General features: G+C 45.3%; 1 protein-coding gene across 1 annotated transcript; it reads left to right on the top strand.

Annotated features, from left to right (window-relative positions):
• Positions 1–67: 67 nt before the first annotated feature.
• On the top strand, positions 68–26,098 carry LOC120828851 (uncharacterized). Its single transcript, XM_040192492.2, has 16 exons — positions 68–194; positions 1,141–1,209; positions 1,287–2,454; positions 2,554–2,806; positions 2,997–3,377; positions 3,547–3,709; positions 14,160–14,697; positions 14,932–15,091; positions 15,242–15,358; positions 15,472–15,573; positions 15,700–15,874; positions 15,996–16,611; positions 16,701–16,854; positions 16,936–17,025; positions 17,120–17,315; positions 17,789–26,098. Exons 2-16 carry the CDS (start codon positions 1,164–1,166, stop codon positions 25,585–25,587), a joined length of 11,958 nt encoding a protein of 3,985 aa, XP_040048426.2. The 5' UTR covers positions 68–194; positions 1,141–1,163; the 3' UTR covers positions 25,588–26,098.
• The last annotated feature ends 658 nt before the right edge of the window (positions 26,099–26,756 follow it).

Below are 26,756 nucleotides of genomic sequence, written 5' to 3'. Positions count from 1 at the left end.
CCTTTTTCTACGGAAATGACCGCAGAGCAAACGAGCTCTTGCTAAAGTCACGGGGCTTTCCGCCTGTGAGGAGGAATTCTCGCGAGATTACGAAACAGCAGAGCGATGCAGAGAAAATGGAAGACTGCTAGCCTACTTAGCTGGCTAGCTGAGCGAACCCTTTAATAACTGGAAAATAAGCATTACGATTCAAGGTACGATTCAAATTGTTCTTACATTGTTGACGTATACTCACGAAACATGTAATCATGGTTCAGGACCCGTTGGAGACCGTTTCGCAGCATTAGCGGGTAGTCTAGCAGCTAGGCTAACGTTAGCTTAAATGAAGTGCAGAGAGCGGCGATAGTCGTCGCAGGAGAGGATCCTCATCTTCTCTCCTTTCGCAGCAGACTGAGATTTGCAGCGGCATAAGTAAGGGCCTTTCGTTCGTCCGTGTGACTAGCTAACGAGTGTAAATGTGTTACTTGGTGGATTTCCCACATAGTCGGTCACCTCCGTGGACGAGATAACTGCACCATCTACTACAGGAAGAGTCTGCACCAGAACTAAAGATGGGTCAGATATTCAGGCCCGCTGCACGGAACAACGCAATTTTATACAAGCCAATAATATGAATATAGTCACCTTTGGATTAATGCACAAGTTAATTGGACACAAGGCCGGACACCGTGCTTGTCATCACATGTTCGTTTGTTACATAAACCTAAAAATGCACTAATTTGTCCATCTGCAGCGCGTCTTGTTTTTTATAATTGGATAAACTAAAGCTCCAAGGTGACGTCATCGAGCCTGCAGATGTGCACACAACCTTTGGTTACTGTATTACTGTTTTGATTAACCCTCAGCAGTTTTAACAAAGGCCGATCCTTATTACTTTTACAATGCTATAATGTATCGCAGGCTGCTGTGTTTGACTGTATTGGATTCAGTTGCTTGAATAAACAAATAATTGATCGAATTTTTCCGTATTAATTAAATGGCCATGTCAGCAGATATGAGAGGAATTAATCTTTGCCCGTTAAAATTAGGGCTTTGGAGCCATCAGCGTTCTTCTTCCACTGGTCCCTTCTTTTGGTCATTTATTCCTCATCCAACTTATTACAAACTGTTTGCTAACAAATCACGTCTGTGCGTTGACAGCGTCGCTACCTGTGGATGCCAAAATGGACCCAATGGAAAACAATAGCGTCACTGATGCCGATAATGCAGGTGAAACGCATTCTTTGGTGGCCATAGGTAAACATGAAACCGATGTATTTTGGCTGACTGTGTTTTTCTTCATATAGAGGACCAGCAGAGCCAATCCGAAGAGGCAGAATCGAGCGCTAGGCCGACCATGTCGCAGGTTAAAAAGTCCTGGGGCTTCAGGAGGACGACCATCGCTAAAAGGGAGTTCTTGGATGAAGTGGGAGAGCTGACCCACAGTCCCCCACTTGTACGCAGAGGCCGAAGTCGTCGAAGCAACCAGACGTCCCCCCCCACTACAGCAACCCACTCCCCCCAAAGAACTAGTAGTGCAACCAAGAGTGTTCTAGATGAGCTTGAGTGGTCCGCCCCATCATCCCCTGTATCAGAAGAGGGCAAGCCCGCCTCAGAAGCTTCTGCAGGAGGGAGCCTCGACCCGTGGGGTCAAGATTTTGGGTCTGCCTTCCACACTGCCTTCACTTTGCTGGGCGGCGCCGAGGACATGCCGATGAAAATGTCCGATGCGTTGGCAGCTCCGGACATTTCGGGAGCCACGGATTCCATCGAGGTTCCTCCTGCAGAGGTTATAGAAGACACAGAGGTGCCCGATAATAGCGAATCTTCTGATGAAATGGAGACCTCTCAACCGGGTACTCCTGACGACGTTGCAGGAGGGGACGTGGACGACGTGGTGTTGATTTCCAGTCAAGAAGAGGACAATGATGAAATGACTCTGATACAGATTAAAGAGCAACTGGCATTGGGAGGCAGACCGGGAGACACAAGAGCTAGAGGGGTTAGAGGGGGAAAAGGAAAGGCGAGAGGGAGGGGCAGGGGCAGAGGTAGAGGAAGGGGAAGGGGAAGAGGAAGGGGCAGAGGGAGGGGAAGGGCTGCTGCGCTACAAACAAGCATGGTAGATGATGAAGACAACGACGACGAGGTCATGCTCGTCAATCCATTGGAACAGCAGCCGCAGCAGGAGGCGAAAGAAAACGATCCTCGTGGATCTGCGGAAATAGAGATCTCCTCTAACTCCGACGTCACGCTCAGTCCCGCTCAGCAGACAAGCTCCGACTGCATTGTCATCGACACCGATTTGGACCAGAATAGTGACGTGGCGCCCGGACAGTATGATAATGCACCGGAGGAGGTGGTGGAGGAGGATAATAAGATGAAGAAGAGAAAAAGAAAGTGTTTAGGCATGTCGGACGCAGAGGGCTCCGACTCCAATGCTCTGTACTGCATCTGTCGACAAAAACAAGATAAGCGGTAGGTGCTCATTTCTGGTAACGAGGTCCCTTGGGCTTCGGAGGTTTGCATGCCTCAACCATCTGCCCGTTTCACTTCCTGAAATGTCTTTTCTTATAGGTTCATGATCTGCTGTGACAAATGCCAGGACTGGTTTCACGGCGACTGTGTTGGTATCACTGCGTCAAAGGGCCGTAAGATGGAGAGGAAAGGGGAAGAGTACATCTGCCCTCCTTGCACTACAAAGATGCGAATCCAACTTCAACCGAAGCTTCACATTCGACCGCCGCCTGAGCTGAGCCCCCGTGGATGCTTGACGCCGAGTCCTCCTGGTGGAGAACAGGAGCGGCGCGAGGAGCAGCAAGTTCACAAGGTTAGAATTTCCTTTTGTTATCCTCAGTTTCTACAATTCAAAATTAAACAGTTTTTTGACATGTAGAGTTTTTTTAGTTTGAATTCTGACAACAAATTCGATCACGATATTCTATTTGAATCATTATCCATTGGTTGATCTTCGCAACAGAAGTGTGCCGTCTGGGTGTAAGATGAGACTCTGTTTTCAGGAGACTGTTATAGTGTTAGAGGAGGATGAGGAGGCTGCGATGACGAGGCCTGAGCCTGAGCCTGAGCCTGAGCCTGAGCCTGAGCCTGAGCCTGAGCCTGAGCCTGAGCCTGAAGCTGAAGCTGAAGCTGAAGCTGAAGCTGAGCCTGAAGCTGAGCCTGAAGCTGAGCCTGAGCCTGAAGCTGAGATGGAGACAGACAGCTCGCTTCCCCTTTGCATTGGACCCCTGTGCTCCAAACAGGCCCTGCAGGACTCTGTGTACTGTGGCACTGACTGCATCCTGCAGCACGCTGCCGTCACTATGAAGACTCTCTCGGGTCCAAAGGTGCCGAAGCGAGGGCGGCCACCGAAAAAACCTGTCACCGCCAGACCCACCGCCAAGGTAAGAAACTTCATCATGGAGCGTGAGATTTATTTAGAGTGTATAGGCAATATATATGTTCTACATTTTGCTTGTGATTTAATTGGGAACCAGTGCGTCAAAATCCATTTTATACTATGAGGGGAAGTTGGTTTTTGACCTGTTTTTTAATTTTATATTTTCATCACAGGGTCAGAGGTCGGATAGGATGTCAAAGAGAATAGCAGGAAGAGCTGAGGAGGAAATGAAGGAAGAAGATGGGCATGAGGAGGCTGCATCTCCCTTAGCCTGCGACCCCAGTCTCACAGAAGTACAGGCCACTCCCATACCGCCATCTAAGTTAAACACAGCGTGTATGTACCATTCGCTACTCACACACATTCAGATCACACAACACGCACAAGGGCCTCTTTGGGCCGCACAGGTTCTCCTTCCTCTGTGAATCGTGGCACTACGTAACACAATCACACCCAAGCACACGCACACTTGGACGCCTACTCTCTCTGGGATGGCCGATAAGTAGCAGGGGTCAGCAGTGGGTAAGTATTTTACTTTTATAGTTCCTTTTGTTTATGTTGAATACTCAAAATGTGAGGTCGCTCGAAACAAAACTCAAACTCGTTTTGAACCTGTCGCGCAACTGGTCTAGGTGGAAAATGTCAAACTGAGCAGCTGCGTGTTGGGTGGTGCTGGGTAGGCAGGCGGTGAAACGCCGCTCCGCTGTTCTTGTCATCTAGTCCGACTTTGCAAACTCAAAAGGTTTTCTATGAAGAATAGAGAAAGGAGAACTTGACATCGGACACCAGTTATTTTAGAAACACGCCTCGTACGGGGAACAAAGCCGCTGGCCTTTGTCTGTATGGAGAATACTTCACAGCCAAGGTTTAGAGCCGTGCGTCTCCACATCTTCACGCCACACGTGCAGCAGCACACTCGCTGTACCCAACTGACAGTCTTATGATCCCGAGTCTTGAAGTCGTGGTGTTGACGTCACATGACCACGAAGATCTTTCACTGGGAGAAATGGAGGAATCTCCATGAATGTTTGGTCTCCAAACTGCTGTTGGTCACAAAAACACACATGTGAGGAGTCACCTGGTGAATTGCGTGACACCAAACTCGTAGTCATGCTTGTTGATGTGGACGTTTCCACACGTCTCTACTAGATCTCAATGTTCCAACAATAACAACCTAGGGGCGTGTTGCAAATGCAACACATGACACACACACACACACGCCTCTGAGCCGGGACCTCGCCTGTGGAAAAGGCTTAAGTTGCGCAGGAAAATGTTCACATGTAGACAACATTGCTCATCATTTGAAATATTGAACTGCATCTCGCACATTTTATTTATTTTTGATCTCCTAATAACTTTTAGAAATCAGATACTCAAAAGTGTGACATCCACAATCCCATCACAGGTGTTTATTTATCTCAAGCGGCCTCGTGATATGCTGCTTTTATTTGTTAAACACTTGTAGATTGTTATCTTTGTTTGTGGATCAGCAGTGTGCACTGCTTATCTGACCTAAGGTTTGTGGCGAGATGGCTGGACATTTACAGCATCACATGATGATGAAACCACTTTCCTCATCACCTTTTCACGCCTCGTGTCTTTTTGCAAAGTGCGTGCACCAGCTGATCGGCGCACAAACAAAAAGATCTTTTAGTTGACTTAATATCACGGTACATCTGATTCTCTTTTTAATTATTTTGCAATTGCATAAAAGTAGAATGAACAAATTGCTGCGAAACACACATGCACGCAACAGAACATTTCATGACTTCGTCCTCGTCCCTTTGTTACGCTCCAACAACCTGCCACGCACCAGAGAACACTTTGACATAGTACTACCACCTGACAGCGCCTCATCCATCAGCAGCTCGGATTCATCAGTGCAGAGCTAGAAACAGGTTCCACCTGCAGTTCATCTCACTAAACGGGGCAGTTGTTTGTTTGGAACATTTGGAAGGGTCAGCCGGTCGCCGCCCGAAAAGTGCTGCTATCCTCCGAGGGACAAAAGGCGTCAGTGTCCTGCAAACGAAGACCGCTCACCGCTCACGACATGTGCATTCAGACTAGGGATGAAGGACAGGTCTCTTTTTGGAGTTTGGGTGTAGTGGTTAAAAAAGCCTATTTGGGTCACAAAGCATTTAGTTTTATTAATCAGAAATACAACCGTGCTCCTGATTCCTCTACCTGCACCTTCAAATACGTATCCATATTTCTCTAGATATTCATACAATACACAAATAACACCAATAATAATTGTAGTTTCATTTTCCCCCCTTTTTCCCCAACCCTCGTATGAAATTTCACATTTGAACCTCAGCAATAACACATTTAAAAGTACATAGAGAAAGAAAGAATGCTTAAAGTGTGCTAGAAACAGCTTTATTGGCAAGTATGTGTTCGCCAACCAGCGATTTGGCTCAAGTTTTAATTTACCTTTTAATGCGTTTACACAGCGTTCCAAAATCAATCACTGGGAAGATAAATATGAATCTGTTACTACGGCGAAGACACAATTAGGGGGAAAAATCTATGAATACACATAATTTGTTTATATTCAACAGAACCTGATGGAATGACCTAATACCTAATAGTCAATATAGCAGCGTGATGCACAAAACCCATCTCTGCATTCCTAATAACTAAATAACTAAAGTTTTTAATTGGATTGTGGCGTTCCTGCAGGCAGCGGTTGTGCTTCTAAACGCCAGAGTTCTTTTTAGAAAGCCTCCATTTCCACTGCAACAAGGGTCCGACCGTGCTGGTTCCCCCCCCCCCTCACCAGAGGGGCCGCAGTGCGGCCTGCGTCTCCAGCAGGGGCCTCGTTCCTCAGCTGCATCCGAGTCCGTCCACGGCAGGCCGGTTGCTGCCGGGGGAGTCCGACCCTTTGTGGTGAACCTCAATGTGGAGCCGTAGGAATGACTCATATCTGGTTACTTGTTGGTAAAAGTGAGAAATGTAGAAGTCAGTGTGATCAATGCGTTTCATTAAACTACGAACATACAGACGTCTGCATACAAACCCTGTTGAAAACCGTGTGAAAGGCTTATAAAAGTAGAACAAATCAAACCACACTGTTCAATTAATTATAAATCTGCCCCCATCAAGCTCAAAATAATACGGTTTTCCTTTGTTGCATTTTTGGTACACTGGTACCGACAAAAAAAATAGTCCCTTGAAGAAATAATAATCAGTACTTTCCAAATAATGATTATTAGTTCTGCTTCTCTGACATCAGTGAACTCTTGCAGGGTTTCTGCCTTGTCGCAACTCTCAGATGTTCTGCAGTGATGTAAATAACCACTTTAATATTGAGGTAGTGGCAATTGCAATTATTTGCCTGCATTGCGAGCATTTGATATTCATTTTTGATCTACATTAATGGCAAAATGAATCCCAACACTACCGTAAAATGAAATGAATAACACCTCGCTGAGCCAATGAGCCTCTGAATGTGAGCTCATCTGGAGACGGTCCTGAGCCAGCTGCAGGGTCGGGTTGGGGTGGGGGGGTTGAGGTCAGGAGATGCTAAGCAGCAGTGCTGGTGGCCGGGCGGACTCGCTGTCCCGTCTCCTGGGTGACGGGAGGGGATGCAGCTCCTGCTGGACCTCAAAGCACCCCCACGGCCTTCTCGCCTCACTGTAGCGCTGGTCGGAGCTCAAAGGGAGTGTGGTGTGAACCCCCCCCTCTCTCTCTCCTCCTCCTTTCAGTTGCTTGTGGACCTACATTTGGTTTGCTGGAGTGCCAACTAATCAACACACCTTCAAATAAGACAAGTTAGCTTTATGAGCCCTGACTGGATCAGACAACGCAACGCTCCTCTTCATGTTCCACCTGCAGCCCCCCCACCTCACCCCTCCCCACACACACACACACCTGAGTATCTCCACCCACGGCCTGCAACGGGGCACTGTAGTTTTCAAAGAAGCCAATTAGAGCAGAATGGGCTTTTTTGTGGGAAGGCTGTTAGAAGAGAAAAATAAGGTGTATTCTTAAAACATACAAATATGTTGGACATATAGTCCACAATGTTTAATTATTTATTTTACATCTATATAATATATGCATATACATATATGTATATATACCTGTTATCTATGCCACCAATAACCATTTATTTTCCTTTTTAAACAGACATCCAACAAAATAATGCAACGGCTTTCCGCTTGGTTAAAGAACACGTGGGGCGGTTTTTCATTTTGAATTTACTACCAGACTCCACGTTCTCTCGTGCACTCATGGATCAATAAGCAGGTGGTTATTGGGGGCCGCGCTGACGCGCCCCACTTGAGCTTTTTAGGTTTCACAATTAGTGGGAGACGTGCATAACTGACTTCAGATCAGATCAGAGTGCAACTTCTCCATTCAACGTCGTCACACAGGTCCATTTGGTTCTCAGAGTATTATAGAAATGGAATATAATTAGTTATTGAGGGTGGATTGATGAATTACAAAACAGCCGGATGTGACTTGTATGTATCAAGAAAACCCGACTTGTTTCAGAGAATTGTCTTAGTGTCTTTTTAAAAAAAATAGAAACATGTAGTTTGAGGTTACCAGAACTTAAGGAAAGTTAATCATTCTTTAAATAATAAACTCAAAAAATAATGAAAAACAGAATGCAGACACAACATAAGTTCCTCTGACACGAGCGCCTGTTTAATTGATCCATCGTCCCTGACTGGACCGGAACCGGGGATGTCGGACGTCACCTTAACATCTAACAGTCACCTGTCATTCGTGGTCGGGTACATTGTGTTCTTGATAGGCACAGAAAGGGGAGATGTTCACCGGGGGGGCAACGGCACCTTTTATTCACCGGGGCTCCAGCAAAGACAATCTGTTCCTCAACACGTCGTCATTTATTCTGCTTGTTGCGCAACAGGGAACGAGGCAGCACAACATGCTCTACGTTCAAACTGACTGCTTCAAAACACTTATATCAGCATATATGTCTATAAATGTGTTTTACATTGGCTTAAAAAATCAGATAACAGAGCAGGACAAAGATAGCTCACCCCCTTGTCATTTTTTGGAGGTTGCACCATTTAAAAAGCCAAATCTTTCTTTTGGCCTTTAGCTGGAATCTTGTGGGTTGTTGCCAGAAAACTTGAGAAAAAACTTCACAGGCTTGAAGTCACGTGAAGCAACAAAGTCTCCAGTCCTCCCGTCATGGAATGAATCAAACCGGGTCCCATTTATATTTGTCCCAAATAAATACCCAGATTGTAGACTTCAACTAAGCTGCGTTTTGCATGTGATGGTTTGGTCATATCAGACAAAGCCGATGGACAAGGTGTAAGACAAGATCTCACTGAGGCCGATTTTTATTTACGAATCCGATCATGTGATGCTGTCATGGTTTGGTGTGAAGTCCACCGGGAGAACATTTGCCCACATTTCTCATTGTGATACGTTAAACGAGGTAATCAGCGCTCAATATTCCCCTTTGAGTTCTGCTTGTAGCGACACAAATCATTCCCCTCAGTGCGTTCAGGTGATTCGATCACATGACGTGGCAGCAGACGGGTGGAAGCCTCGTGACTGCTGGTGGTCTTTTGGGGTCTCCAGCTGTAACGCATCCCTCAGGGACAGGAACGCGCTTCTTTCTCCACGGACCGGTGCACACATATTAGTATGTGTAATGTGTTGAGGAAGAAGCCAAGTTCAAATCTGATTCCTCTCTGATGCCGCCAATCCTTACAGGTTTTTAGCCAACATGTACTTCCTGTTTTCCCTTCCTCGTTTATACCCCTTTGCTGCTGTTTTTCTCCAACACACGCCCCCAAAGCTTTTATTCCTTCTGCATATTTACGACGGTCGAATCATTTCAACGCCTCTACGTTTAATTGTGAAACACGAGCACCCTCTACTGGCCAAACGAGGGATGTGCAACCAAAGAAAACGCATCGCCGACATTCACGCAGTTCAGTCTCAGTGTTCATAAATGCTTGTTACTTATTAACAGAGATGTAAAATACTACAGATTACTCAACGTCAGCTTCTTTTATTATTTATTATTTATCCAAGTTTTCTCCGACATTCTTATTTCCAAAGTTCGAGTGTTGTATTAGAGACTTTAACACAGATGTATGCTTAAATAGACGCAATCTCCCCGCGGCACCAAATTTCTAAGTAGGATTTCTGGAGTTATGTGTGCTGCTAGAGTAGAAAAACACTCAATATTTCATCTCACACACATTACAAATTGACTCGAAGCACCAACGAAGTACGTTACAGCTTACTGAGTGTGAAATACACAAACCCTCCACATCCCCGAACAGTGAGATCTAAAATGTTTCTCATTCATCCCGACAGACAATTGTCCCCGAGGTAAAAGAAATGTCCTCCTGATGCCTCGGTGAGCCGTCCAGTGGTGATCTGTCTCATGTGCCAAATGTTAACACACATTTAAACGGGGGGGAAGATGGAGGAATTGACATGAATCAAAACTAAAGAATCTTTGGGGTTTTGAACAAGTGCGATTCCCACATTTACGTCATCAGACACATAAACGTTCAAGGTTCCCAGTGAGATCGTCCCATGTGAAACACTAGTGGGGACTGTGATGGACACACTTGTTAAGTCTTGAAACTTCTTGTTGGAATCTCTAATGTCTGTTTGTTAAACACTCCGATCGAAACCCGCTCACGAGTTATTTCTTCATTTCTACTTCTCGTTTTGTTCTTTTTAATGTTTTCTCTTTGTTCTGTGGTCAACACACGTAGTACTATAAAATAGTAAATATCCCCCTCATGACATTTTCAACTGTTAGTAGTCCTAAAAACGGGCGAGGGTTAGCACGTAGCTAACGGACACCGCTAAAGGTCACCAGTGCGTCTCTTCCCGGGGGGGGCGTGAAGTCATGTGACTGTGCTGAAACAAACTTGTCCTTCACGGAGCTTATTTCAATCAACAATCCCAAACCCAGCGGAGAATGCCGAGGGAACCAGTGCGATGCAAACTTTAAACCCGAGGAGCGACATAAAGCGACGGAACGCACACATCGAGAACCCGCAGACACGCGTGTCCCACGTGGCCCGTCTACGGGGGCTTTGGCGTCTCATGAATAATTATTTATCTAGTATTTGTGTACAAGTCAAACTACTACAACTAATCGAATCCCCCCCACCACTTTGTCCCAGAGTGAAATGGATTAACACTCATGTTCACACACTTGGTGGTTCTCTACATTTCGGTTCTTCTAGGTGGCTGTTGGTTGGGTTTCCGTGACATGTGACACACACGTGTTCCCCTCGGGATGAAGCGTCGGTCATTCATTAAGAGAAGTGGCCGTCTTTTGCTCCTCTATATGAACTTTGCTGAAACAAATGTCCTCTCATTCGCACTGGACAAATGTCTCTGAAATGTGAAGTAACACTCAGTTATAGAACTAGAGGAGTCCTACTCAGGATCTACTCTATTCTTTACACAATCTTTGCACATTTTGCTCTCAACCTAATGCAAACAAATTGGGGACAAACATCAAATAATACTGATTTACTATGTACAAATATTAAGTGTCTTAACTATTGAAAGACGACATACTATTCTAATGTGGTACGGTGTGACGAGATTGTGCTCTTATTGTCTTTCCAGCTGTGTTTACATCACTGCAACATCTGCCTCAACTCTTTAAGCAACAAAACAGCCACCACAAAACCGTACAGCAACACCATTTTGGATATTTTTCGGTAGATTTGTAGTCATTAGTTGCCCTAAATATTTCCTTCTCTCAGCTAGATGATTAGCACGTTCAAAAGTTTATATTGAGTTATATCTTTTCATCTGTTGTTGCTACGTGTTGGTTGACGATCACTGATTTACCAGCAGAAGAGATTCAGACGCCTGAAACCAGGAAAAGTGTCCTTACTCTTCACCAGAAACTTCCTACTCTAAAGAAAACAAAGTAAAGTGCTGAGATGATCATTTATTTGTATCACCAGTAAAGTAATTGACTTTGGTCATAAATGTGATGCCTCTTCATCAATCATGAAGCCATGTGAAGATGTGGTGGGGAGGCGCTCAGTGATATTCAAAGATTGGCCCAGAGAAAATGAAGTGAGAGAATATAAGAATGAAAGGAACCAGCAGAAAGGGGAAATTAAATATATATATTTTTAACTTTAAATGAAGTTTCATCGAGGAATAAATTGAGAACTGCGTGAATTAACATTAAGGATTTTGTTTCACTGGTTGAGTTAATCTAAATGTAAATTAAGACTGTGTTCCCCTGATCGTACTATTCCGCCCTTTAGTTTGATAGACATGTGTATTCTGAAAGACGTAAACAGAGATTTACTTCATTGACAAAACTCAACAAATGCATTACGCATCAAAACCAGACAAATGCACTGAATCACTTTGAATCTCTCTCACACACAAACACACACAAAAAGATAAGCAAGCACAAAGAAAGATTCCCCATTCTTTCTTTTCCACGTAGAAAATGACTTCCATATTTGTCGCTTTGCAAGTGAATTCTCCACAGATGATCCTCTAAAACAGGATCGTACTCTTCTCAAAGCTCTTCGTGTTTCTCTTTTGCGCGGTGCTTTTTTTTTTTTATTGTACTTGGTTCAGCGTGTTCGTGTAGAAGAAGGCCGATCTGCAAACATTCGCTCTGTAATGCTCGTCTGAGCATCTGCAGTGAAAGACCGTTTGGGACCCACAGACGTGACTTATTACATCTCACAGGCTCACACCTGCACGCTGGCGGTCCCCTCGTGTTTTACGGGGGGTTTCGGGAGTGATCGATTGTTAGCGGCTCTACTCTCCATCGTCTCATACATAGAGTATCACTTTGCCTGATGCCTTATCGTTGCACATCTCGCCTCTGCCAAGTTTGTCTCCACGCTGGCTTTCTGAAAAAGCAGCCGTCTGTCTGCAGACCATTAATCCTCATTAACGCCTCGGCAGGTAATGGATGAGGCTGCCGATCCATCACACACCACTTGTGCAGTGCTCACAGTGGTTGCGACGCTCAATGGTCGGCTTGAAGTTCGGCGTATCCAAGCTTCTTGTGTACTTATTGTGCAGTCTAAGGCTGTCTGGTAAGACCAGATCTAAGTCCGGTTATCTCTGGTTCCCCCTGCGCCCCGCCGCCCCCCCCTCCCCCCGGGCCCAGCGGTGTGGCCTGGCTCTCCAGCGGCGTGGGCGTTAACGCCTAACGGGGAATGGCAGCTGGCGGGAGGAGGAGGACGCCCTCCTCCCCCGGGGCGGGGGTCACGGTCGCAGGTCGATCTGGGGTCGGTCTTCGGTGGGCCGGGTTCTCGCTGGGGGGGGCCCCACTGGAGTCTGAGCTGGAGGAGTTCCAGGTGAAGTTTCATTCCCACAGAAATCAACCCGGCGGCACTGATGACGAGTATTAAAAACATGTATAGAAACAGCCAATCTTCTCGCTGGTCTTGTTTACTTATGACGGTCATATAGAGGCATCAGCATTGAAATGGTATTGCAGGCATCTTATTTATTGAATTTATTGAAACCTGTTTAATTTTCCCCGAAACAGTAGATACAATTCATACATTTGCGTTCTTTCGTATACAAATACAAAAAAACAAGTGAGATATTTATCAGAAGTTTGAAAGTAACATGTTGATGAAATAGAAATATGTCACTGTGGATTCTCATAATGCCAACAATGTTGAGAGGGACGTTACAGAAAGATGAATGTTGTCACGTCCTGCCAGAGAGCTGTGCTAAAAGTCCAGGAATATATATAATATATATATATATATATATATATATATATATATATATATATATATGTTGCATTCTGAAACTTCCATATGGAAGGATGATTTTGTGCCCTTCAGCTTACTCTTGAAAACTGGGAAATGGAAGCGTTTTAGCCATTTACCATCAATTACGCAATAATTGATTGAAAGCCCATTGACCGCTAATGTTATTTGTCATAACATACAGGCGTATACAAATAAGCCTAATTCAATTTTGTCATATTCTCGAGTGCTTAGATCAACAGTCAAGTTTTGATTTCATTTTACCTCATATTAAAGTGCATTATTTAATTCTATTCGTAGGTTGTCCATGTTATATCAATAGGAAAACAAAGCAGAACTCATTGATCAGCATCTCAAATGACACATCTGGACTAAATCATTTATTTAGCAGGAAACTATGCTCACTTTGAGCATTTGAGTTGAGAGGATAACTTTTATTTTGTTTGTATAGTAACAAATATGAACCACATTATTGACTCTTGTTATTCACAGAGTGGGTGAAATATATTTAAACTCAATACCAATATGTGCTTAATGCCAGAAAACTAAATTTAACCTGACATGGTTTCATTGTAGAGGAAGAGTTCTAATACAAGGACTGATTAGGCATTAGCTCATTCTTCATTGATTTATGTAAACCGCATATGTGTGCAGGTGGAAAATACGCATTTTCTGTAATTTGGCTGATTATGAATCCAAAAAAAGGACAGATTACCCAACACTTCCGATACAAACTAATTAAAAATATTTTTTTTAACTATTTTACATTACATCCCCCAGTTATATTGTGCACCTATTTATCAAAGTAGTCATTTTTTTTAAATTAGTTATCATCTTTTCTTACTGTAAAACAAAACGTGTGCTTACATAAGGTGACGGCAACCAATTTCCACCAATAATATAATGACATCAATCAATCTGCAACTATTAGCAAAAGGGGAGTTTTTTTGTTGACCTCTAACTCCCCTTTTGCTTCCATGAACTACATTTTACAGTTGGTGAACTCATAATGACAAAATGCCCTGCTGTTCTTTTCTTCCTAACAGCTGCGGAGGGTGCTGGACAGGAAGAGGCTGACAGTGATGCTGTAACTCCACCCTTACCACCTCCGGAGGACCCCTCAATCGATGCAGCTGCCCCCTCCATGCCCGCATGTGAGTCAGACCCCCCGCAGAGCGACTCCCAAGGAAAGGAGCCGATCAACAGCGCTGCGCCCGAACTGCAGTCTTCAGAATCAGATCCTTGCCTACCACCCAAAGCAGCCAAACCCGGTCCGTCTCCAGCTGCTCCACCTCCGTCCGCCTCGGCTCCCCGACATCACGAAACAGGCGCTCTCATGGTCACTAAGACCACGTACGTCATACCGAAGAAGCAGCCTGGACCCCAGCCTCCATCCAGCATTGCGTCATCATCGGCATCATCGGCATCGGGCCAGAAGCCTCCTTTAGCCCCCACGCTGCTGAACGAAACCAGAAACCTGCTGGTGCCACCCGCACCCAGCGCTCCCTCCTCCAGGCCCTCTCAGCCCAATAACCAGATCAGGCAGAGCATCCAGCGCTCCCTCTCCGGCATCCTGCTTAAAAGGTGAGAACAAGCTTCAGCGGAAGTCTTCTCAGTTACACACACGCCACAGTCCAGATGGAGCTGATTTAAAGATCGAAATGGGCACTATGAGTAAATAAAGCGATGGTGTCAAAAAGCCTTTCAACAAATGCAGTTTGTTGATACAGAAGTTCTCATTTCTTTCATCTTTGCCCGCTGTTTGTTAAAAGTGACATAAAACAAATGAGTTGACTAACTTTCTTTTTGTTTGTGAAGGTTGTGTGACTGTGACGATTTGGAGATGTCTGAGAGTGAAGTTGCAAAGCTCGTTGCGAGCATTGAGATGGAGATGTTCGACATATTTCGCAACACAGACAGCAAATACATGAACAAGTACAGAACTATAATGTTCAACCTGAAAGACCCAAGAAACAAGGTTTGTTTAAAGTAGTTTCTGCAGCCTTCTGTACTAAATTGAAATGCTACTCGGAACAGTGCAGAAATCCTTCAGAATTGTTCCATAGTTTATCTTATAGTTTAATCATGCTTCAGGAAAACTGTCCGTCTAATTGTGGGTTGTGTCCAGGGTTTGTTGTCTCGGGTTGTACACGGAGAGATCAGTCCCTTCAGACTGGCTAGGATGAGCCAGAAGGACATGCAGGCTACCAAAGCATCGGAGCCAAGTGCAAAAGAATCTACGGAGGTAAGGCAGTATTTGTATAAAACCAAACAACCAAGACAAAATCAGATATTATGCGTGAACTCAGAGGTTGAAGAAGTGTTTGGGGTTCATATCTTTTGCCGTCGTGTATCTAGGTCAAGGGTTCTGCTGCTAAAGCGGCAAGTTTGCAGCAGAAGCCTGAAGCGGTGAAGGTCGATTTGCCCAGTTTGAATCCCAATAGACCCAACAGAAGCTCGGTGGGTACTTGTCTCGTTTGCATTCAAAATAAAGACTCTTTCCTGCTTCACATAAGGATTTCTCATGGAAGGGTCATGGGTGTTCTGCTATCAATGGGGGTTTATTATGAATTTGTGTCTGTGCAGGTTGCTCTCCAGGAACAAAAGAAATGCCTGCCAGCTCCAGCTCCTGCGCTCAAGACGAGGACAGTGCAGTCGAGCCAGGGAAGCGTTATACCAGATATTCTTTCCTGTATGCTGAAGGACACAACGTCGGAGCACAAAGCCCACCTCTTTGACCTGAAATGCAAGATATGTACAGGTGAGTTAAAAAGATTTTTTACATTTGCAGTGCGATCGACATTATTATCCAGTTGCCAACTGTTGCTGTCCCCAGTTTTCTTTTTAAAAACACACTACTTATTATTTTTTTCTTCCTCAAGGGCAAATGCTCGTCGGGGAAGAAGAGGAACCCGCAAAGAAAAAACCCAAGTTATCTGACACAAGAGATAAACGTGACCCCCCGTGGAGAAAGACTGCAGGAGATGACTCCCCTCTGCGGGCGCCACCTGACTCACCGGACATGGATTCGCCGACATCATCCCTATTTGACCCTTCATCCCGCCTGATCATAGACGCTCCGGCATTAACTATTGTTGAAGCCCCTGCTTCCCCAATAATGGAATCCCCGGCCTCCCCTACTTTAGACTCTCCTGCTTCCCCTGTCATGGAGTCCCCCGCATCTCCAACGCCAGACGCTGTAAAAAGTACGGCACAAAAGAGGGCCTACCCACCAGTTGTCATCCCTGCTGTCTCCACAGTATCTATCACACTGCGTGACCCTCGCACCGCGGCAGGCAGGTTCTCCGCTCCGTCCAGCGGCCCTTCTGGTCCCGGTAACGCAACCCGATCGGTCCATTATGCTCCTCTTAAAGAGGCCACCTCCGCATCTCCCTCAGCACCGGCCCCCTGTCCGCCACCAATGAAGCCATTACCTAAGTCTATCTTAATGAAGCCTTCTTCCTCTGTGGATCCCAGACTCTACGGAACATCCTCAAGGTATATGAAGAACTTTTCTTTTGGGTAGTATACATTTGTGTGTAATGTTTGGATATGATTGTCATCGTGCTGTGTGTTTTGTGCATCAGGACCGTGATCTCTGAATCCCCAGCTGATGGGGAGACTTGTCAGTTCTTGGCCAAGCAAGACATTGTATGGAAAGGCTTCCTAAACATGCTCTCTGTGGCCAAGTTTGTCACCAAGGGATATCTGATTTCAGGACCTGCTGAAAATCTTAAAATGGTAAAACACTTTTATTGTATCAAACGGATCTGTCATTGAATTGACTACAATATAAGCCTATTCTTTCATTTTTTTCTGCAGGATCTACCTGATACCATACAAATCGGAGGACGAATCCTGCCTCAAACCGTGTGGGACTATGTTGCAAAACTTAAGAGCTCTATCACAAAGGCAAGCAATATATACAGTATTTATTATGTATTTAATACAATATCAGTAAATCCCTACCATATCTTACATCTTCTTTTTTCTCTCTCTCTATCAGGAGTTATGTGTGATCCGTTTTCACCCTGCAACAGAGGAGGAAGAGGTGGCCTATGTGTCTCTGTTTTCCTATTTCAGCAGCAGAGGACGTTTTGGAGTGGTTGCCAATGGCAGCCGCTCCATCAAGGATATATACCTCGTCCCACTCAGCGCGAAGGAACCAATCCCAGCCATGCTACAACCCTTTGACGGACCAGGTGTGCTTAAGATTTAAATAGCGCCTGTAGTCTTGATAAATGTATACATTATTGGGACTGGACGAGCGTCTATCTAGACACCACCAAGGCCCAAGAATGGCCGCGCTTTGGGGGTTTTAAACCAATACATTCAGGCTGCAAAATCTCACTAAATCCATTTTTCCCATTTTCATAATTCAGATTGGTTTACGGGGTCAGAGCAGGGTCAGAGAGGAAGATAGGGGAGCTGTTCTCATCTCCTGAATTAAAATTAGAACTTCATATAACACTAAAAAGATTATTATGCCAATAATGAATGAGCATTTTGTTATTGTGTGATCGTGTTTAGTGGAATAGACAATTCGCCATTTAATATTTGGTGCCAGTTAAGTTTCCTTTTATTATTAATAAATCAGCTATTGGTCCCAGCCCTAATGGAAACCCTCATTTACATGTTCCAATCATTTTTGTATTGCATTTTCTTTATCTTACAGGGCTTGAAAAAAAACGGCCCAATCTTCTCCTGGGTTTGGCAGTCATCCAGAAGTCAAAACGTCCAGGAAGCTTGCCTCAGGAAATTGAAGATAAGAGACCAAAGGTTCCAATGGCCAAAGACCCGATGTGGATTCCAAAACCCCCCGTCCTCTATGGATCTGACAAATCGGAAATGTTCCAACCATACGATCCAATGACTCCTGCTACCACCACACCTCCTGGCACACCACCTTGCCCTGGGTCACCATCAGACTCTTCCTCTTCCGGCTCAGTGACCACGCCACCCTGTTTGACCATTAGAACACAACCACCTGTTTCAACCTCAGCCGCTGTCACTCAGGCCACCATCTCTGAAAAGAATCCCACAACATCCAGCAATAAAACACCGTTGCAGATCTTAAAGAGTTTGTTCGCCAATAATGACACTGCGGTCTCCTCTGACAGAAGTTCTACAACAACAAAAAACGTTAGTGTTGGGAAGGTTTCTGGATCACTGGTGGATCCGATTGTCCAACAGTATGGACAGAAATCTAAAGTAAAAAAAATGGAAGAAGAAGAACAAAATGAATTTGACCGACCATATGACCCCGAAGAGGAGTATGATCCAGCAATGGGATATGGACAGGCTACGAAGACCATTAAAACAATTAAGGCAGATGGCCCTGCAATATTAGGCGTTGTAGATGATGGTGTGGCCTATGATCCAGAGGATGAGACCATCTTTGCAGATATTCAAAGTCATGTAACAAAGCCACCTGTTCCAACTCAAACATCAGATTCTCCATCATGCCCACCCACAATTTCTACCCAGATTGTAACGCCAACTCCAGTTCAAACCTCCACTCCATCTGGAGTAATTCAGAACATTCCTACAGGTACTGTGGTTGTCTCAGCTGCAACACTAACTGAACAACAGCGGATGCTCGAGGAGCTGAATAAGCAAATTGAAGAGCAAAAACAGCAGTTGAAGGAGCAGGAAGAAGCACTCCGTCAACAGAGAGAGGCTGTGGGTATGTTCATGGCTCACTTTTCTGTTTCTGATACCCTCATGTCTCCCCCACAAAAAGCTTTGCCTCTCAGTCAACTTTCCAGATCAACGGACAAGACCAGCAACCTTACAGAGACTGTGGACGGTTCCAATGCGGATTCACAAACTGTTAAGCTAGAAGACTCGACTGCCATCTCTAATTTAGAAAATGATACAGATACTGTTAAAGGGCAAGATGAAACACAGGACAATGTTAAAGAAAATGAACAGTATTCCTCTGCTGGAGAGATTGAAGACTCTGATGTAGCTTATGATCCTGAGGATGAATCCCTTTTTAATGAAATGCAAGAAGATGTATTTCAAGGAGGCAGTTTAAATACTTGCGATTCATCTTTGTCTAGAACAGGATATAGTTCTGGCCGCAATTTATACCACAGCAGAAAACGAAGGCTATCCCCAAAGAAGCGAAGTCATCGTGAAAGAGACCGCCATAGAAGTCCTTCAAGAAGATCAGAACAGCGTTCTCCTTCACATTCCCGGAGACGTAGGGAAAGGGATAGACACAGAAGAAGTGAAGGGGAAAAGTCAAGGCATAGAGCTAGAGAGCAGTCTGAACGCCAGGGTCGGCACCGTAAAGAACATACAACCCGCCGACATTCTCATGGACGTAGAAGATCCACATCTTCGGCTAGAATGAAAGATTCAGATTCCCTTTCACCAAAGCAGAGCAGAGGGGCTTCTCCACAAGTCCTTGAGAAATCAGCTGATTTAAATGTTCAATGTGGTGTTTCAGACTCTTCAGACTATGTTGTTGGACAACTTGTAGAGAGTAACAAATCATCATTTCCCCTGGTAACTATTAAAAATGACCCTGATGGACAAAAAAGTAATCTTGAAAAGAGCGTTGATAAAGGCGTTTCTCCCTGTTCACATGAACTTCAATACAACGTGAAGCGTGAAACTTTAGAACCACCACAAGCCCAGGAGTCTCAAAAATCTTCAGTTATTGGCCAGGATGAAACAGGAAGTGGTTCTTCAACACACATGGATAAGCCCTCTCAACGGGAGATAATGTTTATGAGCAAATTCGAAAGTACGATCCCTTTAAGAGAAATAGATCCACCCATTCGAGATTCTCCTCACAGCCCTGATCCAGAGCCCCAATTTGTGAAACCTAGCAGCAAAGAATATACAAACTCTGCAAAAGTGGAGGAAATCACGGATCCTTTGATGAATATCAGCGTCTCAACGACCAACGTTAAGACTGAAGATAATATTCTGTCTATTGGAGGACAAACAACAATGTCCAACATTTTGTGGTCTTCTGTTGGAGGCTCACTATCAAAAGATGGATATAGTGGTTTGAGAGCCCTAAATCTTAATCATCCAGGGGTCAGAGACATGGATATGAAAGAGGCAGACCAACAGATAGAAGGGGAAAATCCAGGCTTAAAGCATCGAGACGTTCTGGGTCATGGTGGAGGACTTTCAAATCAAGCTAAAGGCACAGATGCTAAGGGACCAGGAAGTGAAATAGACCCGGTGAAAGAACATGGACATATTAGTCCACATGTAGATAGTAGAGAAATGAGAATGCAATTCCCAGGGCCTGATATGACAGCTCCGGGTATGCAAGGAACAATTCCCAACTATTGTGGTCATGGATCACAAACACAAGACTTTTCTCGTCTAACAGGTGTAAACCCTGAAGTGAAAGGCCCCATTATTATTGGAAGAGGTGGCAGCCAAAAAAATAATGGTGAAAGTCCAAATACTGGAGGTATGCGATCTACTTTGAGGAGTGATGATGTAACAGATCCAAGTCCAGATATAAAGAGATCTAGTACATCTTTTGGGAGTTTGGAAAAAGTTCAAAGGGATTCGCGGCATGATGGCAGTGCAGCTTTAGAGGAAGTGGGCCACTCAAAAAGGGGTTTTCAGGCTCATGGGGGAGGAAGAGATGCATTCTTCAGTGATTCAAATGCAACTCCAGCTTCAGAAGACAGAGTTCCAGGGGCGATGACAGATGAAAAGTGGGGCCTACAAAGAGGGAAAGATGTACTATTGAGAGAACCAGGGCCAAACATAAAATATGAAAGCAGTGGACCAGACAGTAGCAGACTTGGAGAACAATTCATGGAACCACGGCCGGATATGAGGATGGAAAGGAGTGTGCATGGCACGGACAGAAGAGAAACTATGTATGAATTAGGAAGACCAGAAAGCAGTTATATGCAGTCTGGTCAAGATATGGGTAATTTAGAAACAAGGGGAGGTGGCTTCCCAAACATTTCAAATCCAGATTGGAGAGGTCTCAGACCAGGTGTTGGTCTTGATATGAAGGGACACAGGGGTCAAAATAAAGGACCGGGACCCCAAGCGAGGGGTCAAGATTTCAGCGGTCCAGGATCTGACATAAGAGATGATTGGATAAGGCGAGATAGGAGAGGACCAGGTCCAGTCAGAGGAGGGCCATTTGAAGATGGACTGAGAATCATTCAACCTGATAAAAGAGGCATTCCAGAAGTAGACTTTAGAGGGCCAAGGTCTGAAATGATTGGTCCCAACATGGAGCAACTCAGGCATGAGAGGAGGAGACCAGTAGGTGCAGATTTCATGGGACAAGAGCCTGACAAAAGAGGTCAAACAAGGCACAATTTAGGACCTGCTATACATGGTCCAGGTGGTCCAGACTTCTTGGGACCAGTGCTTGAACGAAGAGGGCTAGCTATGGATGGTCCGGGGCCTAATAATAGACAATCTTTCACAGAACCTGAGAGAAACGATCCAGCTCGGGAGGGTCAGGGACCTGATATGAGAATACTGGGAGGTCCAGATTTTGGTGTATCATGCCCTGAAATTAGAGGACCTGATATTGTTGGTCTAGAACCTGAAAGAAGAGGTCTAGCTTTAGAGGTTCCTGGACCTGGTCCAGTTTTCAGTGGACCGGGACCTGATACAAGATGTTTATCTATGGAGTGTCCTGGTCCTGACAGGAGAGGACCTGGTGGTCCGGATTACAGGGGACCGGGGCCTGAAAGAGGCTTCTCCATGGAAGGTCCTAGGCCTGACAGGAGAGGACCTGGAGCTCAAGATTTCAGGGAACCAGGGGCTGAAAGTGGAAGCTTTTCTGTTGGCGGTCCTGGGCCTGAGATAAGAGGACATGGAGGTCCTGATTTCATGGGTCCAGGGCCTGATAGCGGAGGCTTATATATACAGGGTTCAGGTCCCATCAGGAAACCGCCTGGAGGTCAGAGTTCAAGAGGACTAGGACCTCAACGGAGAGGTAAAGTTATGGGGGGTCCTGGGCCTGACAGGAGAGGTTCTGAAGGTCCAGATTTCAGAGGCCCGGGGCTAGAAAGGAGAGGTCCCGTTATGGAGATTCCTCGACCTGACAGGCCAGATATCCGAGGACCGGGGTCTGGCTTATCACTGGAGGGCCCAGGGCCTGACAGAAGAGGTCCTGGAGGTCCCGATTTCAGGGGACCAGGACCTCATATTAGAAGTCCAGCAATGGAAGGTCCTAGGCCAGACAGGAGAGAACCTAGAGGTACAGATTTCAGGGGACCAGATCCTGAGAGGAGAGGTCCAGCCATGGAGGGCCCAGGTCCTGACAGAAGAGGTCCTGGAGGTCCAGATTTCAGGGGATCAGAACCCCATTTTAGAGGTCCAGCTATGGAGGGTCCTGGGCCAGACAGGAGAGGACCTGGAGGTTCAGATTTCAGGGGACCAGATCCAGAGAGACGAGGTCCACCCGTAGAGGGCCCAGGGCCTGACAGGAGAGGCCCTGGAGGTCCAGATTTCAGGCGATCAAGGCCTGAGAGGAGAAGTCCAGCAATGGATGGTCCTGGGCCTGACTGGAGAGGACCTATAGGTCCAGATTTCAGAGGATCAAAGCCAAAGAGAAGTTTATCTGTTGAGCGTCCTGGGCCTGATCGTAGAGGATATGGGTGTCCAGATATCAGAGAAGCAGGACTTGAAAGGAGAGTTCCACCTATGGAGGCCCACGGACCCAACAAAAGAGGGCCAGGAGGTCCAGATTTCAGTGGACCAGGACCTAATAGAGAACATCCTGCTATGGGCTGTCTCTGGCCTTCCAGAAGAGAATCAGAGGTTCCTGACTTTAGTGTGCCAGGACATGAAAGGAGAGGTCCTCCTATGGACAGTCAAGAATCACACAGGAGAGGACCGGGACTTCCTGGGTTCCAGGGACTAGAGCCTGAAAGGAAAGATCCAGCTATGGATGGTCTAGGGCCTGAGGCAACCGGACCAGGATGTCTGGAATTTAGGGGGCCTGGGTACGAAAGTAGAGGCATCTCCATGAAGGGTCAAAGACCTGACAGGACTGGTCTAGAAGATGAAAATACTGATATACATGGTGCTGACAGGAGGGGACCATATGTGAGAGGTCCAGGGACTGAGTTTACTGGAATGGGGCCTGAAATATCTGGTCCAGGCTTTGAAGGTATAGGCCCTGATGGTAGAGCACACAGAGGACAAATCAGGGGTCCTGGGCCACGAAGTGGACAGCTAAATATTGAGGGGCCAGGACTTGACAGGAGGGGTCCAGTTATGAGGGGACAAAGGCCAGAAGGACCATGTTCCAGTCTGGAGGGTCCAGGGCCCAACAGTAGAGTGCCAGGAGGTCCAGACATGAGGAGACCAGGGCTACAGTATTCAGATCCAAACCGAGAGGGCCCAGGAGCTGACAGGAGAGGTCCAGAAAACCCACATTTTAAACCAGGAGGAAATATGGAGGGCTCAGAGTCTGATTGGCATGGTCCACCCATTATGGGGGAGAGGCTTGAAAGAACTGTTATGGAGGGTCCTGGGCCTGAAATGATGTGTCCAAGAGGTCCAGACTTTGGAGACCCCAATTTTGAAAGTGGATGTCCAGGCATTTTGTGCCCCGAGCCTGTCAGACACAAGCCTGGGTGCTCAGGCTCAATGGAACCTGGGCCTGAACGAAGACATCCGAACATGGAGGGCCTTGGACCAGTACGCAGAATATCTGGTGGTCCAGACTTTAGAGGCCCAGGTATCAGACAGAAAGGTCCAACTTCAGAAGGTCTCAGGCCAAGAAGAGATAACTGGGGAGGGGTTGACTTTGGCGGATCAGAACCTATCCAAGAGAGACAAGACATTGTAGGCCAAGGAGCTGATAGAACAGGACGAAACTTGAGGGGTTCAAGGCCTATAAGGGGAGGTATTAGAGAACTGCGGCCAGATACAAGCAGTCTAAATCGGGGAGACAAATGGAAAGGGACTAACTTCAGGGGTTCTGCACATGATAGGAGAGGCACAGACATAGAGGAACAATGGTCAGATGTAAGAGGGCCCAATATGGAGTCTGTAGGAAATGAAAGAGAATGTTCAGGAGATGATTGGATAAGATATGACAACAGAGGTCCAGGCCCCATCCCCCCCCAAGAAGGTCCAGGTGAACAGGTTGAAGAACATAGTTGGGAGGATCCTTGTGAGGAATGGAGAGACCCTGAAAGTAGGGGGCCACGGTTCACACATGAAAATGCAGTACAGTTTCCAGAGCCTTTGAGAGGTCGAGGAGATGATTGGAGTGGTCCTGTTTGCAGGGGCCCAGGGCCTGTCCATGGTGATGAAGATATAGTTTTCCCAGGCCCTGGTAGGGGAGGGCCTGGAAATGGATGGAGAGGGTCACAAAGAGGGGGTGCTGAACCAAATAGAAGGGAACGTGGACCATTTTTCAGTGGAGAGAGAGACCCTGACAATCAAAGTCAAGGCTGTAGTAGAAGAGGTCCACATGTGGGAGAACCAGGATCAGATATAAGAGGGGGGCATATTGAGAATGTCTGGATACAGCCAGATTTAAGGGGTAATATGAGAAGGCCAGGCATGAAAGGACGTGGGGCTCCGGAAATGAATGCATGCCCCAACAGGAGAGATTTTGAAATGGAAGGTCTTGACAGAAGAGTCCCTAGAGGTCCAGACTCAAGGTTCACAGGGCCCGAAAACAGAAATTCAAACTTTGAAGCTCCAGTGACCGATGAGAGGTTTTCACATTGTGGGGGATTGGCCTCTGAAAGACTAGGTGTGGACGAGGAAAGCCCTAGACTAGGTAGACAGCACGATTTTAGGAGGGGAAGGAGAGGGGCAGGTATGAGAAGGCCTGGGCTTGCTAAAACTGATAGGGGACCATCTGAAAGGTTAGATATAAGACATGGACATAGGAGGTGGGATACACACACTGAGGGTCCTACATCTGATAGAAGAGCTCCAGAAATGGACCCAGGTTTGGAATTGAAGGATGACATGCATAGTAGAGGGCCAGCATCACCTCATTTTAATAGTCCTCATCTACTTGACAGATCCCACGACCATAGAGATCCACATTCTGCAACATACAATGAAACCCTAGGTCCAACTCAAAATAGAGGAGGAAACTCACGCCCCAGTTTTGACAAGCTTCAAAATCAGCACACAGTAAAGCCCCAGAGACACAGAGCTGCTTTGCTTCCCACTCCAACAGGTATAATACGCTTTCAAAATCACACGATTAACAATCCTGATGTCCTTAGCCCAAAACGGAAAGGAGTAGGTCACCCGACAAAAGGGAGGTGGAGTCGAGACCGTGAGTTAATCAAAGGGCAAAGACAGACGCAGGAGACAAGTCCTGCTGGTAAAAAAAGCACAGCTGACGATAAAAACAAAGGGGAAGGAGAAGGAAAGAAGGAAGTTAGCAATGTGACTGGTAAACAGGATACATGTTTAGAAAATAAAACAAATGACAGTATGGAAAGGGATGGAAATAAAAGCAATGTCAAGTCAAGTTAGGCACAGGCAAAAATCATAACCCATGGACCCCTCAAATCACTAAGGCTGTCATAACCAGACCTGCAGAAAAGTCTTTGCATCATCACATTGAAAAGAGAAGCTACACTAAAAAACAAACTTGAATGTATTTTTTCTTCATAAAATGTTCCATGTCTTTCATTTTCATTTCAAACAGACCTACAGGCAAAGCCATGCGGAATATCAGACATTGTAGCTCGATATCAAGTATTTGAGTTAATTATATTTCTCTTGCATTCAAAGTAGATGCATTTGTTGTTTTTTATTATGACTAATTAAACCTAAATCAATCACGTCAACTTTGAGGTTTATGTGCATTTCTAGATGGCAATGGCAAGAAATGTTTTGTACAGAGAATGTCATTTTTTTGTTTTGTTTGATTTTTAACATAGCCATAGTGTCAGTAGCCTGGATCTAGCTTGAACAAAAAATGGCTTGTTTTGTTGTTCTTTTAGAACCCAAGATGTCAATAAATTGATATACCTTTTTAAAATTTGTATGAAGTCTGGATTTTTTCATCAATATTTAGAATTGATCAATTTCAACACAATAATGCATGAATGGGTTATTTAGAAAAAATAAATCCCCTATTAAGTACCAGCACATTTCTGTTTGTGATAATTAGTCAAACTGTGGTGTATATGTTTTAGAGCAACAATCAAAAGTACTACTCACTACAGGTCTGTGCATTATCTTGAGAAAGCATGCAGGTCATGATTTTTGGAAAAAGATTCCTGGAGTTTTTCAAATATATTTTTCGGAGGCTATGAGCCATTTTGTCCCAATATATCTAAAGAAATTCAGTGGACATCTCCATTGCAAATATATCCATAATTAGGGAACTTAAACCAATCTAGACTAATCAATAACACCACAGGTAAGAGGATCTGTGTTTTTTTGATTTAGTGAGATCTAACTTGCTTTTACTTTCTTTTCAAAACATTTTGGACCCAACATATTTGGAATATTTTTCAACACAAAATATTTTGACTTCTTAAAAAATATTTTTTTACCTAATATTTGATTCGTCTTAATATTGACATTTTTTGTAGATAGTAATTACTTTGGCATGGGATGTTATGGAGTAGAAATACAAAGTTCATGTTGTACCGGAAGAGGGCGACAGCATTCAGTCAAATCTTCATTCCGTC

This window comes from Gasterosteus aculeatus, chromosome 2 (genome assembly GCF_964276395.1).
Source record: "Gasterosteus aculeatus chromosome 2, fGasAcu3.hap1.1, whole genome shotgun sequence".
Taxonomy (NCBI): Eukaryota; Metazoa; Chordata; class Actinopteri; order Perciformes; family Gasterosteidae; genus Gasterosteus; species Gasterosteus aculeatus.
Note: the sequence above shows the minus strand (reverse complement) of the source record. Positions and strands in the feature narration are given on the sequence as shown.